Genomic DNA, 14,917 nt, shown 5'->3' with positions numbered 1-14,917 from the left:
AATTCTTGGGTTACCTAAAACTCTAAAGGGCTTTTCAGACTTGTGCCAAGAACAGAAACTAAGCTGTTTATGTTTTCTTTTTAGTCTTAAATCTACATATCACAAAAGGAAGAAATGACATGCCTTAATTGAAACTTCCTTTTTATCTTTCTCATCTGGTACATTCTTTCGAAAAGTTTCTGCTAAGCACTCATAAAGCAAGGTTGTTCATATTTCTGTAGAAGGCAGTATTCCTTATATGTTTTCTTTAATAAATAAACAAGTAGGTTTCCTCCCAAAAGGTTTATTTGCCACATTTAAAGTACAAAAACCAAATACACAGATCCAGATAGTGAACGATATATACATATCTATACATATATTTAGACCTACTTATACTGATCTGTGCATTCTAATATACCCACCAATAATTAATAAAAAGCAACATACCTCTAAAGAAACAAATCTGGTTATTAGTAACACTGCCATTTGAAAGGATAGAAAAAGATGTTTCATAGGAATATAATTACCAAGTATAAGTCCGGTATGTTTACAAGGACTTCTTAAAACATTCTACAGCAATAATTAATAGATGAACCTGCCAATCAAAGTCTTTGGGAATAATAACTCTATAAAAGAAACGAGTTATGAGGAGACATTTTATAAGCTCAATTACATTCTAAGAGCTTGTTTTGATTTGGGTTTTTAATTTAAAGGACTTTATTTTGGCTAATAGTACAGCATTTCTAAGACTTTTCTCTGGAGTTGTAATGAATCTTTAGGTAACTACCTATATCTGTTAAAAATTAAACTGGTCACAAAAAACTAAATTATATATTAAACTGGTCACTAAAAAAGATAACTTTTCTCTTCAGGAGAAATGCAGAAATTTTAGACTTGCCAGATACAGAATATGTGAAGTCCCTGAACACGCAGACATCCTGCTGATTGTGGGGACTAAGTTCTAACAGTTTCTTTGTTTCAGAATGCCACCTACCTTGCATGCAGACCTTAGGATACGAAGCCTCAGATGCCTAAACATCTCCACTCCAGGCACAGAATTTTCTCAGTGCCTATTCCCTTAACTGGGAACATATACACAAACATACAGAGATATATGGGTCATTATCAAAATCAGATTTATATTAAAGGCTTCACAGCAGCAATGTAAAGTGTACTGTCACATTTCCATAGGAAAGGTTATATTTACATAATACACTTCAGTCCTGAAATGCAGACCCCAAAACATTCAACTCCCAATAATCAATGAATTTGCTGAAAGTCCCACACCCTCAAATCCTATTTCAGCAGAGCAAAAGACCCTCCTTGGCTGCCAGGCGCTGGCGGTGGACTTTGTCTTGCTGCAGCTCTTCGTGATTTGGGTGCCAGAGCTTCATGATGATCCTTTCAATGTTGAGCGCATATACAGTGTGTGTAGGAATGACTTCCCTGTGTACCTGGGGTTAAAAAAATCAGTATGTCTCCAATTATACTTCAGCATACTTATTTTTCCAACATAGAAAATGAAAATAAGGTTTATATCAACAAAATACACAAAAGACATGCAAATCTTTAAACTTTTATGTCAGAATCTAATGAATCCCAAACCAGGTTAACAAGAAAACAAGGAAATAGCAAGGCTTTAAAATAAGAATAAGGGGACAAGGAGGCTTTTTTCTTTTTTTTCCTTTCACTGGGGAGGTGACGGATGGGGGAGGTAAATTAGGAAGGACTACTGAGCCCAGGATTTGAAAAATGAGGCTAGTATTCATGGCTTCAATAACAAACAATAAAAACTCAAAACCAAAGGCCATAGAAAGGCAAAGCTAGTGAATATCTTTGTAGACTTGAAGAAACGTTGAACCTATCCATAAATCTTGGTAAACCTTAAGAAGCCAAGAGTTACCTGCAAAGCTTCAAAGAGGTCGTACATGTTCACTGGAGGCAAAGATGCCGGCAGCGTGTCCCCCGAGCACGCTAGCAGGAGCGCAGCCTGCTGCTCAGCATCATCAGGGGGCGGGTGGGACGCTGGATTCTGACCAGCACAAGGAGCAGAAAAGGCTGGAGGGCTGAAAAGAAAATATTTCAGAAATATTCCCCATAACTAAGGTGGAGATAACCAAACAACCAGAATAGGGATGGGCTGCTAGAACACTTCTCATGATAAATCTTAAAGGGAATCAGAAATCCAATTATTTTTCAGCCAGGGTATACACAAATAGTCTGTCATTTTAACTTTCAAAGGCAGCCCATCTGTTGGGCTGGAAATAAAATGTAGTGCGACTGCATTTACCTTCCTCTCTCCACAATGTTAAAATATTTACTAAGTCAGTATACTGAGCCAAAATTGTTTCCTGCCCTTAAAGAGCTTCCAGTTGCGGGGGGGGGGAGAGAGAGCATGAGTGAGATCTTAATTTCTTAATTAAGGGAAAATGAAATCGCAAAAAACTGACTTGGAGAGGAAGATAAAGGGTACTGGAGACAAGAGGATCAAAAATAACAAGCAAGAAGATAAAGCCAAAAGGAGCAACAGGCAAAAATAAAGGGTGAAGAAAACTAAGCCAGATCTTGCCAATTTCCCAGAATAGAACCCAAATATAACATCAGCTGGGAAGTTAGGCGCAATTTTTGTATCATAATACAGTAGGAGATAACCTATGCAATTTTGGAGAACATGCAAACGGTGAGGAGGGAGCTCGCTGGAAAGCACAAGTGAGCGTGGGTCGGTGTCAGACAAAGGCAGCCCTGTAGGAGAAACAAGCAGGCAAGAGGAAGGCAGGAGCCCCACAGGGACAGGCCAGCAGGGAAAGGGCAGCCTGGAGGCCTGGCAGGGGCAGACTTCGCTCCAGCAGGCACGCACTACAAGGGGCCACTTTGGGGTTGGTGTGTCTCTAAAGAAGAAAGACTCGCAAAAGAGAACAATAATCCCAGATATGCCCGAATGAGATTGAGAAGGTAAACCTTTACCTATGGCAATCTGAATGGAGAACCCGATTTAAGCCAGGGCTCTTCAAAATGGGCCTGATGAGCTGTGTCAAGGTCTTCGGAGCCATGAAACAGGCACCAGTCCCACTGCCTGCCATGGTGTCAGCACTACCTGCTCTGTGGGCTCCCGCTCAGCCCTCCCACCCCACATCTCTCACTCTTACTTTCCTGCCTTCCCTGCCCGTTACTTCCTCCCCTCCACCCCTCCTGCCAGCCCTCCCAATCACACCTTCTTCTCTGAACTTTAACTCCTTGTCATCTCTTTACCGCTCTTCTCCCTTAAAAGAGACAACCCAGAGATGAAGGTCATCCAGGTCATCTCAGAGGGATGACTCAGGACATCAGAGAGGTCCTGGGGGCTCCCAGTGGCATGCAAACAGAGGTTCCAGAGATCGGAGCCAAGAGACCTGCACAAGAGGATGCCAAGGGCTCCACCACAAAAGCCAGAGGAGGACCTGGAAACACCTACTGCTCTTCCTCCCACCATCAAGAAACTCAGCATTGACCCCACAATTACAGGCCATGTTTCTGAGTGACAGCCGGCCCATTCCCACCACCAGGACACACTGTGGCAGGGGACCACTCCACTGCACCTCAGGAAGTTGGGGGCACTCACATTAAACCACAGGCAGCAGCCAAACACTACAACTTCACTTCTGATATAAAGAGTACCAAAAGACTCCACTAGTTACCATGCAAGGGCGCAACTTAAGAAAATAAAACCGGAACTGCTCTCAGAGATACCTTAAACATGCAGAAACCTAACAGTCAAGTATTTAACAGGCGTCTATTACATAAGAGTAGCGTAACCAACTGAAAAGGATGCAAAATCACAAGAAACTTCATATACCTTTCTATCAAGTTGTTGTATGCTACTACACTATTCTTCAGGTATGGCTGTGGGGTCACATTACTACCAAAGGCATATTTAAAATGACCATCACGTAATCGGTAAGCTTTCCTTCTTGACACAACTGATGTCAATATATCTTTAAGGTGATTCTGTAAAAACAAGAAAAAAAAGAAAAACAGCATGAACTCCTCTTTAAAACTAAACCATAAAACTCCCACTGACCAAAAAAAATATTTATTAGCATTTAGTGGATAAAGATGTGAGAAACCAAATGAATGTAAAGAGTCACAGAGCTAAACCAGAGTAGGAGCCTATGGGAAAGAGCAAAGGGAGACTTGCTATTTTATCCAGCTCTATTTAAGATGGGCTTGCCCTACAAGAAATTTATTAAAGTTTTTATATCTCTAAATTGGCTCTTCTCTCAAAAATGATTTTCAGATACTGTTAAATAAAAGTCTAAAAAGAAACATTTTTTAAAAGGCAAACTACCTTGAAGCTTGGTTTAAAATGGGACAAAAGTTTCAAGATCAGTGGTGTATGGGTTGTAGTGTCCAATCTACTAAAATCCTTGCCTGAAAAGAACCTTGCTTCTCTCAAAAGCCACATAAATAACAGATATATAGGAAATAAACAGAAAAATCAGGTGTTTAGTATTTCTTCACCTTTGTGAGAGCCAAGTACATAAGAGAAGGTACTCTTGACAACAGAGACAGAACTGGTCCCGGCCTACCATTTATTAACAGAGGAGCTGGGATGGTGTTTTCAATTATACCAATAAAAACATCTCACATCAGGACATAATGGTACAATTTATAATTTCCACACACAGAATTCATTTGATGTTTATAACCACATGAGATAGCTATTACAATCTTGGAGGTACATGTGAGGAAAAAGAGCCCAGATGAATGACCCAACGTCACTTGACAATACCTATGCACTACAGATCCTAATGTATGCTTTGTCAAATAAGTAAGTGAATAAAATGAATGCATGAAAGAGTGCACTGAGACAAGAATCCCATGGTTCAGATGTCAGGTCTACTAATACTCTTCAAATGCTATACTACAGCAAGATCAGTGATTTTAACCTTTAGGACTGGCAATCTCATTTTTTGGGTTAAAAACTATTCCCATGCTGACAAATTAAACGTCAGAAGTGTTATGCCATAAGTAACTTTTCTGAAAAGCTTAGTCTGTTAACTGAAGGCAACTTTCTGGATTGTGATGTTTCTCCTCTCAAAAGAAAACAAAAGCAATGATGACAATTCTGAGATCAGATCGATAATGAGTTCTTGCAATGCCAACTTAGAACAACACACACGAGCTTGTCACATTCAATCTGTAAGACTGTTTCTGCCACCAGCAAACCAACCTCCACCGCATAGACCACAGCTGAGACAGCCTCCTCGGTGACGTTGTCCAGCCCGTGCTCGTAAGCAGTCACTATCATTCTCCCTTCAAGCTGACCCCGAGTGGGAAGCATCATTGTGTGGGAGCAAAGTTTCAAGTCATCATCATCTTGGGGATCCTTTGCCACAAACTGCTGGGCTCCCGAGAGGGGATTTTGAGGCTGGAATCTATGCTATGGGTAAGAAAACTTTTCAAGATTATTCATTACTGTGGCAAGTAATAAGATACAAAAGTAACCAATGTATTGGACTGGAGAGCCCACAAATGAATGCCACCAAAATCATACCACAAGGATTTAAAAAAAAAAAAAAAAAAGTAACTCATGCACAAAGAATCACAGATTCATACCCATTACATAGTAACAATAAAGACATGAATTAAGGGGAATAATGGTAGTATACACAACAGTTTATTCTATTCAATTAATACCTTCATAATCACAGAATATTTGGCTCTGTGTTAAAAGTAACAGTTGGGGAGAAGATATAAAACTATTTTCAAACAAGTCAGAGCGTTTTAAGTATACTTATAAAAGTAAGCATATTCTGAAAGTATAAATATATAATTAATGCTTCAGAAAAACTAGTTCACCAATATAACAGGTCTAATAACAAATACTCCAAGAACATGTAGAAAACTGTAACTCTTCAGTTACTACTATCTTCTACTAACAATTTTCAACACAGAATCTTTCCAAAACATAGTCATTAGTTTCTTTAAAGACAGTTTTCCCCAATCTTTTCCACTCATAAAACCTCAGCCTTCGTCTAGGAGATTCTGATAGCCCGTTTATATCTCCCATCTGGGAGATATTACCCGGTGGCTTTTCCTCAAGCCCAACACATAAGATTTTGTATTGAATATGGCTTGTATCATTTGAAGTTTGTATTATAAAAAGCAACACTTGTTGATTCTCCATTTTCCAAGTAAGTATAAAACTGTATTTTATAACAAACATGCCTTTTTGAGCCAAGTATGCCTCTCTAAAGATACTAAAGCCCTCCAGATGGAATATTATTAATACAAAACATAGGGCAAAGGTAGAAATAAATAAATGCTTGTTGATGTTAATAAAGCTATCAACATGCAGTCAAATCTATAAAAGGGATACTTTGGGGAAACGTTGTTCCTTAGATATAAACTGTAAAAAACATGTTATACTAAAATGTTTACAAATCTTATAGCCCAATGCCTTCAAGATTTCTCTGAGAAGCCCCAGAAGGCTCAAGGCCTAGCTGGGTGTCACCAGGATCCTGCCAGAGGCTCTAAGCCTCCTGGACCCCTGGAACAGAAGTCTTCAATCTAAGAAACATTATTCATTCCACAAAAATATTTAAGAGGAGAAAGAACACAGGCATGGTTTTTGAATCATTGAAAAAAGGTGCTAACAATAACCTATTTATGCAATAACAAACTAGAATTATAAAAATTCAGACGGCTAGGACTCACAATCTTTGAAACACTTACTAACTTCAAATATAGTAACACCTTTTTCTCCCCAAATCATAACCTTTTTTTCCAACTCTACTACCAGAAGCATAATACTCATTGAAAAACTAAAGCCAGTTCCATCATACCAGTACTTAAATCAGTCATTACCAAGATCTACTGAAGAACAACCTACATCAAATTTCTGACGAACAGAAGAAAGCTTCTTCTTTCCCTTTGGTTTTCCAGGTTTGGCTGCAGAACCCCCTGTCCAGGGCAAAGATCCAGCACCCTCTACAAGACAGAAAAATAACAATCACCAGAAAGCCCAGGATAAGCTTTATCATGAGACAAATTTTTAATTTTTTTAAAAATTGTTTTTGACTGATTAAGACTATAAGAGGTGACATGTACCACTGAAGCTCCAAAAAATTAGGGGAAAAGAAACCACTCTGTCTATACCCATTTAGTTCGAAGTAACAGGCTTAGCTTCCACACACCTCCCCAACATGCTGCTACCCACTACCTTTGTTCTCACCAAGAGTTTGCCAACATAAGCCAGAGCTCTACCTTTCCAGAGCTCTTATCTTCCCTATGGCTATGGAAACCTTCTCCTAACTCCAAATGCCCTCTCTTCACATTCCTCAGCTTTATCATCCTGATGACCTACCCTCTTCCTCACCTCTCATTTAAGTGATCTAAATCCAGCTGAGCTAAATGGGAAATAAAGACCAAATGCCAGTGTAAGGACAGGGGAATCACCTGCTTTAAAAAGTTTCTATGAGGAGCTCCCATCATGGCTCAGCAGTAACGAACCCAACTAGTATCCATGAGGATGTGGGTTCGATCCCTGGCCTCACTCAGTGGGTTAAGGATCTGGCGTTGCTGTGAGCTGTGGTGTAGGTCGCAGGTGCAGCTCAAATCCTAAGGTGCTGGAGCTGCAGCTCTGATTCCACCCCTAGCCTGGGAACTTCCATATGCCATGGGTACAGCCCTAAAAAGACAAAAAAAAAGGTTCTATGAAAGAATCTGTACTACTACATAATAAAATGTTTCTTCTGAGCAGTTCCAACAGCATTTCATTTGCAAACAACAGATGTATCTGTTAAAGGAAGCTAAAGCCTAGTAAGCCCAGCTTTCAGTTCCGGGTTTGTTGACTGACATCCCTGGAAGTTTTTCCACTCCCTTACCTGGTGTAGACACCAAAATCTGACAACGTGTGAGAATAGCCAGGAGGAAATCGTTGTGAGAATGGACTGAAAAAGGGAAGATTGTCACAAGTCAAATACAGACTATTTACAACATAAGGAAACCACTGTTTTAGTCCTAGCATTTAAGGACTTTGGATATCCCCTATTCTGCCATTCTGTACACTTAATTTTAAATATCCACTTTATTTAAATGCCCTTACATACCACTAAAACCAAAATTTTATTTTTTTAAGTGAAAAGACTTTAATTTACTGCAAATCTGGGAAAACTTCAGAATAGTAAAATAACTCCCCAGATAATTATTTTACCATTATCCTGTGTGAGAAGTCTATGAGCCTCAAGGTCAAACTCTTCTTTGCTGATCTTCTGCTTGAACCACAACTTTAAGTTAGCCCAGTATCTGCAGAAGCAGAAACAATATTAAGAATCACAGGTTTTGCTTCTTCCCCAAGTGCACCTTACCTGCCTCAACTCCCAGGGAAGGAAGGAAATTTTCCATTACTTAGTTGTGGCCCCCGAAAACCCTATGTTGAAGGCCTCAGTCCCAGCTCCTCAGAATGTGACTGTATCTGTATCTTTAAAGAGGCCCTCCATGGAGTCGTCAGGGTGGGGGTGGGCCCTAACCCAATGTGACTGGTGTCCCTGGAAGAAGAGACACAGAGGGACAGCAGGCACTGGCCAATAGGAGAGGCCTCAGAAGACCACAACCCTGCTTACATCATGATGTCACTTCTAGACTCCAGAACTGTGAGAAATTAAATTTCTGTTGTTTAAGCCACCCAGGAATCAGAATATCATTGGAAGAGGAAAGCCCTCCCTAAAAGGGACTGACTAGTAGCCACAGAATCAGACTCATGAGTCAATGAATCAAAAACCACAGCTGTATCTTTCCCTCCACACTGTCACCTTTCTAAAAGACCTACTACCCAGAAACCTACACTTAAGATTTATATTTATTTTATTTTATTTATTTATTTATTTTTGGTCTTTTTGCCATTTCTTGGGCCGCTCCCATGGCATATGGAGTTTCCCAGGCTAGGGGTCGAATCGAAGCTGTAGCTGCTGGCCTACGCCAGAGCCATAGCAATGCAGGATCCGAGCCGTGTCTGCAACCTACACCACAGCTCACGGCAACACCAGATCCTTAACCCACTGAGCAAGGGCAGGGACCGAACCCACAACCTCATGGTTCCTAGTCGGATTCGTTAACCACTGCGCCATGAAGGGAACTCCAAGATTTATATTTTAGAGCATTATTAAAATGATCAAATCCTGCATCATTAAAAATCGCTGAGAGAGTACACCTTAAAAGTTCTCATCACAAGAAAAAAACTTTCTAAACTATGTATGGTAAGAGTTGTTAACTAGACTTACTGTGATGATCGTTTCACAATATATATAAATAATGAAACATATTGTACACCTGAAACTAATATAAAGTTATATGTCCATCACACCTCAATTTTAAGAAAGATTTATATTTTATATTTTAAAACGTGTATGTTTTATGGTTTGAGGAATGGACATTAATACTGATTCTGGGTGACCTCTTTATTTTCAAATGAACTCAAGTTTTAATCTGGCTGAAGTAATGGGTTTTAAAACACCTCACCACAAAGAAAATACTCATGCATATGAGAAACTTAGTGGTTTTTTTAAAGTGAAAACCAAACACTAATAATAAAAAATTATTAGTTAACTGGTACCTTTTTATACCTTAGCAACATTATTAGAAATAGGAGTAAAATACTTTATTTTTCACATTCACACCCCTTGTTTCCATGCCTAAGGAAGCTTACTCCTTGCTCATGAAACAGAACTAAAAATTACTCAGTGCATGTTTTACCATCACTTTCAATTCACAATTAGCTACTTTCTAATGCTCATTTGGGTTTCTAAGAGGGAAAAAAAAAAAAAAGATTTCTAAATGGGAAGGTTTAATGCTCTCACTGCCCTGTTATACCTATGGCAGGGCTTCTCCTGTATATAAATTAGCTTAGGTTTGGCTAAGTAAATATGTAACCGCTTGGGTTCATGGGCTCCTCACCCTGTCCCCTGGAGAAAACCCATGGCTTTCATGGAGTCTTAAAGATGCCCAAGACCCATTTCATTCAATAGCAAAACGTGTTTAATTCTAGAGCCTGGCACCATGTTTCACCTGACAGTCACACGCCTATTAGTCAATAATTTCTCAACGGTGAACAATGAAATGCACCCCCTCTTTTTTTTAAAGACAAGAACAATAAAAAAAAAAAAAATGAAATAAAGCTCCACAGAAAAGCAAAAGTCTTTTCCTATCCCATTCTATACAACAAAAGAGGATAGTAATGTGAGAAAAAGTTCATTATTTAAAAGCCCTGAATCCCAGAGTTGCTGTTGTGGCTCAGTGGTTAACAAATCCAATTAGGAACCATGAGGTTGCGGGCTCCATCCCTGGCCTCGCTCCGAGTTGCCGTGAGCTGTGGTGTAGGTTGCAGACATGGCTTGGATCCCTCATTGCTGTGGCTCTGGCGTAGGTCAGCAGCTACAGCTCTGATTAGACCCCTCGCCTGCGAACCTCCATATACTGCGGGAGCAGCCCCAGAAAAGGCAAAAAGACAAAAAAAAATAAAATAAAATAAAAAATAAAAATAAATAAATAAATAAAAGCCCTGAATCCTTATTTTACAAGAAAGATGCAAATACATATTTGGAATATGTGAACTTGTTCTAGAACTAAGGCCAACATGATGCTATCTACCTTCGCAGTAGCAAGCTTTCTAGCCCAAACAGCCAGCACTGGCTATCAAGCTGAAGTATTACCTCACTGTACAGCCATGAACAAATGACTATTTTCCTCAAAAACACCAAAAACAAAGTTAACCTCTATGTAGGTGAGGGTGATGGATGAGGAGTATAGTGGGTCAGACTAGGAAGCACTGGCTATAGCTGGAGAAAATTAAAGGCTAAATCATCAAAAAAACCTCACTAGGTACCCATTTGAACCTGACACTATAGAAAAGGAGTTAGCTAGCAAAGCTCATGTCTTTCTAGAAGCTGACATGGGCACACAACCTGACATAAAGGATATTATGGCCACTGCATAAACAGAAAACAACTTATATCTGAGTTTCTTATATACCTTATAATTTTTTTTTTTTTTTTTTTTTTTTTTTTTGCCTTTTTAGGGACACATCTTCAGTATATGGAAGTTCCCAGGCTAGGGGTAGAATCGGAGCTACAGCTGCCAACCTACACCAAGCCACGGCAACTCAGGATCCTTAATCCACTAAGAAAGACCAAGGATGGAACCTGCATCCTCATGGATCCTAGTCAAGTTCGCTACCACTGAGCCACGACGAAACTCCCCTTATATATTTTATCTATGACCAATGACCAAATTTAAATGGTCAGGTTGTACAAACCAAAGCAAACTACTCATGGAGGAAATGTGAGAAATTACTATATAGCAATATCACAGATTGTTCAACCAAGAAGCACTTTTTAAGAAACATAAGGGGGAAAAAGACAGTGAGAGAATGGAAAAAAACTAATACAGAACAACACTGTACCAGGAACTGTTCCTGGCACAAAGGCATATTTTGATTGCACTGTTAGTAGAGATTTAGTTCAGATGTACCAATTTAGCTTTGGCAACCAATTTGACCAACACCTGACAGCCAGTGTTGGCCTTTAAACACCAAACAGGGAATACTAACTTCAACATTTCTGGCAACCCGGAACCTGTGGATCATAGGTCACCATCACATCTAATCAGTCAATTATACACACAAGCCTGGTCCTTCAGATTTATTGTAGTATGGAACATTCACTTTCAAGTGTTTGTAAGCATCCCAGATATAAAGCAAAGCGAAAAGTCTACGGTGTTTAAGAAATACACATTTTAGAAGTACCCGTTGTGGCTTAGCAGTATGGAACCCAAATAGTTTAACCCAACTAATATCCATGAGGATGTGGGTTCAATCCCTGGCCTCACTCAGTGGGTTAAGAATCCGGCATTACCCTGAAGTGTGGTGCAGGCCAAAGATTCGGCTCAGATCCTGCATTTCTGGGGCTGTGGTGTATGCTGGCAGACGTAGCTCTGATTCCATCCCTAGGCTAGGAACTTCCATATGCTGGGGTGCGGCCCTAAAAAGACAGAAAAAAATTAAAATAAAATTTGTTTCTTTTACGTTTGAAAATAAAATTTTAATAACAACGTTTAGAAAATTTCCAAACTGGTCCTTGTTTCTCAGGAGGGCTCTTTCTACGACCTGGGCCTTTGCTGAATTACTGATTTTACACTAGACCACTTTAGCCTTTGATCCAATTACCAATTATGTAAACTCGGTCCCCTACTAGAACCAGGGTGAAAGTCTGGCTGGGCACCTCAGGGGTCCTTTGCAACCCTGTGTAAGGTATCAGAGGCAGAAATCAGACGCGAGGGTCCCAATCCTGCTGTGACTTTTGAAGAATTACTTAACCGCTCAAGATCTCAGTCTTCTCATCTATCAAATGGGAATAATAATGAGAATAACATCTCCACCGTGAGGATTAGATGTGATAGTACAATTAGCAATTACCGCGCTGAAAAGGTGCTCAATAAATGTCCGCTACTGCTATGTCACTATAACTGCAAAAGTGTTGGGTGACTATTATTTCTCAAGAGGGTCTGTATGCCTTCCAAAATAGTTGTTCACGCTTTACCGACAGTGCCTGCACAGTAAGCCTCCGCCTCCAGGAAGCCCTCCAGGAGCTGGCCGCCCAGCGTGGTGCCGACTCCGACTCGGGCCAAGGGAGAGCCACACGCCTCCCACACCCTCGCGCACGGCCCGCGACTGCTCAACAGGCCCTTGAGCGTGAAGGCGTGGAGTGAGCTTTTCCTGCCCCACCCAGGGCACAGCCTCGGGTGAAGGCGCCCTCCCGGGTCCCCAGGGAGGCCCGGCCCCTCCAGACGGGTCAGAAGAGGTTGCTCGCCGCCCCGGCCCGGGCCGGAGGAACCTAGAGGGCCCGCCGACCGCAACGCAAGAGCTGCGCAGGCCTCGCGGCCGCGGGGACCCACACCCGGGTGGGTCAGCAGCCCCAAGCCAGGGGAGCACCCGCGCGGAGACTTGGACACTGCGTCCGGAGAGTTCTTACTGTTTCACGTTGTCCCCCAGAGCCTCGCTCAAGTTCTTCTTGGCCGCCTCCAGCTCGCTCACAAAGGTCGCCATTGCTCCCCAAGACTCAGCCCGACCTCGGACCTCTCAGCCACAGACACCAGCAACCGAAAAACCAACTCCGTGAAGGCTTCGGCTCTGGAGGCTCCGTCTGCTCCCGTCTGCCCCGCCCCCAAGCGCGCAGAGGACGTTTGTTTGGTTTTCGGCTCCGCCCGCCTTTCTGAAGAGAAAGTGCTGATCCAAATTCGGTGTTTTCGCGGTTCTCTTCCTCCCGCCCCCTCGAGTCACGTGACCGGCCCTACCTCGCGCTTCCCGCGCCCCACCTAAACCCGCCGGCCGGGCCGGGGCTGCAGCGTCACCTGCAGGGCTGGCGCGTCTCAGTTCTCTCAGTTCTGCTGCTGGGCAAGCTCAGAAATTCGTTTTACCTGGTTTAAATAGCTTCTCCGTCCAGGGCAAAAAGCAAATGCAGTATTGACTTTATTCTTTCTTTGCCTTATTCTTTTTTGCCGATAACTAGTCATCTAATATGCCATTTAAGTGACTTATCTTGTTAATTTTCTCCCTTCAATTAAAACGTGTAAGTTCTTTGAGGCAGGATTTGTTTTATTCACCACTGTCGTTCCCCAGTTCCTAGAGCAATGCCTGGCACATAGTGGGCTCTCCACTGCTGAGAGAATGAAGTCATTATGAAAAACAGGGAAAATACACAGAACGATAAAGGAAAAAGAAAGAAAAAATGTTACCACCCCCAAACTCTTTTAACAGAGAGATTTCCCCCCCTCCCATAATTTATAAGCATACTCTATCTTCAGTTGTGCATCCTGGTAGGGTTTTTGGTTTGTTATTTAATATAATAATATAAATATTTTCCTCTGAGAGTACATTGACTTTATAATCATAATTTTAATAACAGCATGTTAAATACCACACAATAACCGGTTTCCCAATTGTTAGATGGATTATTTCCATTTTTTCTATTAAAAACAATATTTTAATACACTTTATGCATAGTTTTTCCTCATCTAGGGTAATTACTTGAACAAAGTCCCATAAATAGAATTACTGGTTTAAATAATAGGAATTTATGAGCGTCTTGGTGGATATTGTCAAATTTTGTCCCCCAAATTTGAAATAATCCTAAATGACTTTTAAATCTTGTGTGATTTCTCCACAGAGTCTCCTTCAAGCTTCTTCATTCATTAAGCAAGGATACAGTGAGCTCCAGTTATGTGCGTGGCTGTCTTTTGAATTCTAGAAATACAAAGATGAACAAGGCAGGTAAAGTCTTCCTACCTGTGTCGTAAAACCTCAGATGAATTTTGAATTTTTAAAAAGTAATTATCCACTTACACTTGCCATGGCTCCCCAGTGACTACTGAACAAAGTCTAAACTCCCTAACCTGGCTTTCAGATTGGCCTATGATCTGAATCCAGCCTCCTCTCCACTCACACCCAAGCCTGTCCCCATCACCCTTCATAATGCACTCCACATTCTAGTTACTTGACTTTCTATAAAAAAAATCACATGACTCAGTCCAGATATATATATGTATGTATGTATATGTGTATATTTGTGTGTGTGTGTGTGTGTGTGTGTGTGTGTGTGTGTATCCTTTCTTATAGTTTTGAGACCTATGGGTAGCTACCTACATTTTTTGCAATCAAGTTCAAGTCTTCAAGGGTCCATTCAGCAGGACTAGGAAGGGGCACAGATGTTTGGGTATATCTTCCAGGAACAGTCCTTGCTTCCTGTCTCTACCCACTAAGAAAAATATGACTCATCTCTCAGAATCAGTGCTTAAAACATGCATACCTCTACACATCCAGCACAGTTAAAGAGTCCTTTCTTTCCCATCACTTTGTACACCTATTAGCTCTAAGTTCGGTACAGTTATTCAGGTAAATGTCCAT

General features: G+C 41.0%; 1 protein-coding gene and 1 long non-coding RNA gene across 3 annotated transcripts in view; one reads left to right on the top strand and one right to left on the bottom strand.

The window, feature by feature from the left end:
- Positions 1 to 267: 267 nt before the first annotated feature.
- TADA1 (transcriptional adaptor 1) lies at positions 268 to 13,093 on the bottom strand. The gene is made up of 8 exons (XM_001925110.6): positions 12,987 to 13,093; positions 8,177 to 8,268; positions 7,848 to 7,913; positions 6,854 to 6,951; positions 5,192 to 5,401; positions 3,815 to 3,966; positions 1,886 to 2,048; positions 268 to 1,436 (listed from the first exon to the last, which is right to left on the bottom strand). The coding sequence occupies exons 1-8, from the start codon at positions 13,058 to 13,060 to the stop codon at positions 1,284 to 1,286; spliced, it is 1,008 nt and encodes a 335-aa protein (XP_001925145.1). The 5' UTR covers positions 13,061 to 13,093; the 3' UTR covers positions 268 to 1,283.
- LOC106510106 (uncharacterized) overlaps positions 12,684 to 14,917 on the top strand; it is a 14,371-nt gene continuing 12,137 nt past the window's right edge. For both annotated transcript variants that reach the window (XR_014843115.1, XR_014843116.1), the window contains exons 1-2: positions 12,684 to 13,583; positions 14,181 to 14,284. This is a non-coding gene — a long non-coding RNA (uncharacterized LOC106510106). The remainder of the gene's footprint in view (positions 13,584 to 14,180; positions 14,285 to 14,917) is intronic.

This window comes from Sus scrofa, chromosome 4 (assembly GCF_054392235.1).
Source record: "Sus scrofa isolate SSC_HxYL_T2T_F1_AM1 chromosome 4, Sscrofa_HxYL_maternal_Yorkshire_Landrace_v2.0, whole genome shotgun sequence".
NCBI lineage: Eukaryota > Metazoa > Chordata > Mammalia > Artiodactyla > Suidae > Sus > Sus scrofa.
The sequence above is the reverse complement of the archived record's forward strand: the minus strand, read 5'-3'. Positions and strand labels throughout refer to the sequence as shown.

Coding starts and splice junctions, on each gene's coding strand:
- TADA1 (XM_001925110.6), bottom strand. CDS start 13,060: ATGGCGACCTTTGTGAGCGAGCTGGAGGCGGCCAAGAAGAACTTGAGC. Junction 8,269..12,986: donor CTGGGGGACAACGTGAAACA/GTAAGAACTCTC, acceptor CTGCTTCTGCAG/ATACTGGGCTAACTTAAAGT. Junction 7,914..8,176: donor ACTTCTCACACAGGATAATG/GTAAAATAATTA, acceptor TCCCTTTTTCAG/TCCATTCTCACAACGATTTC.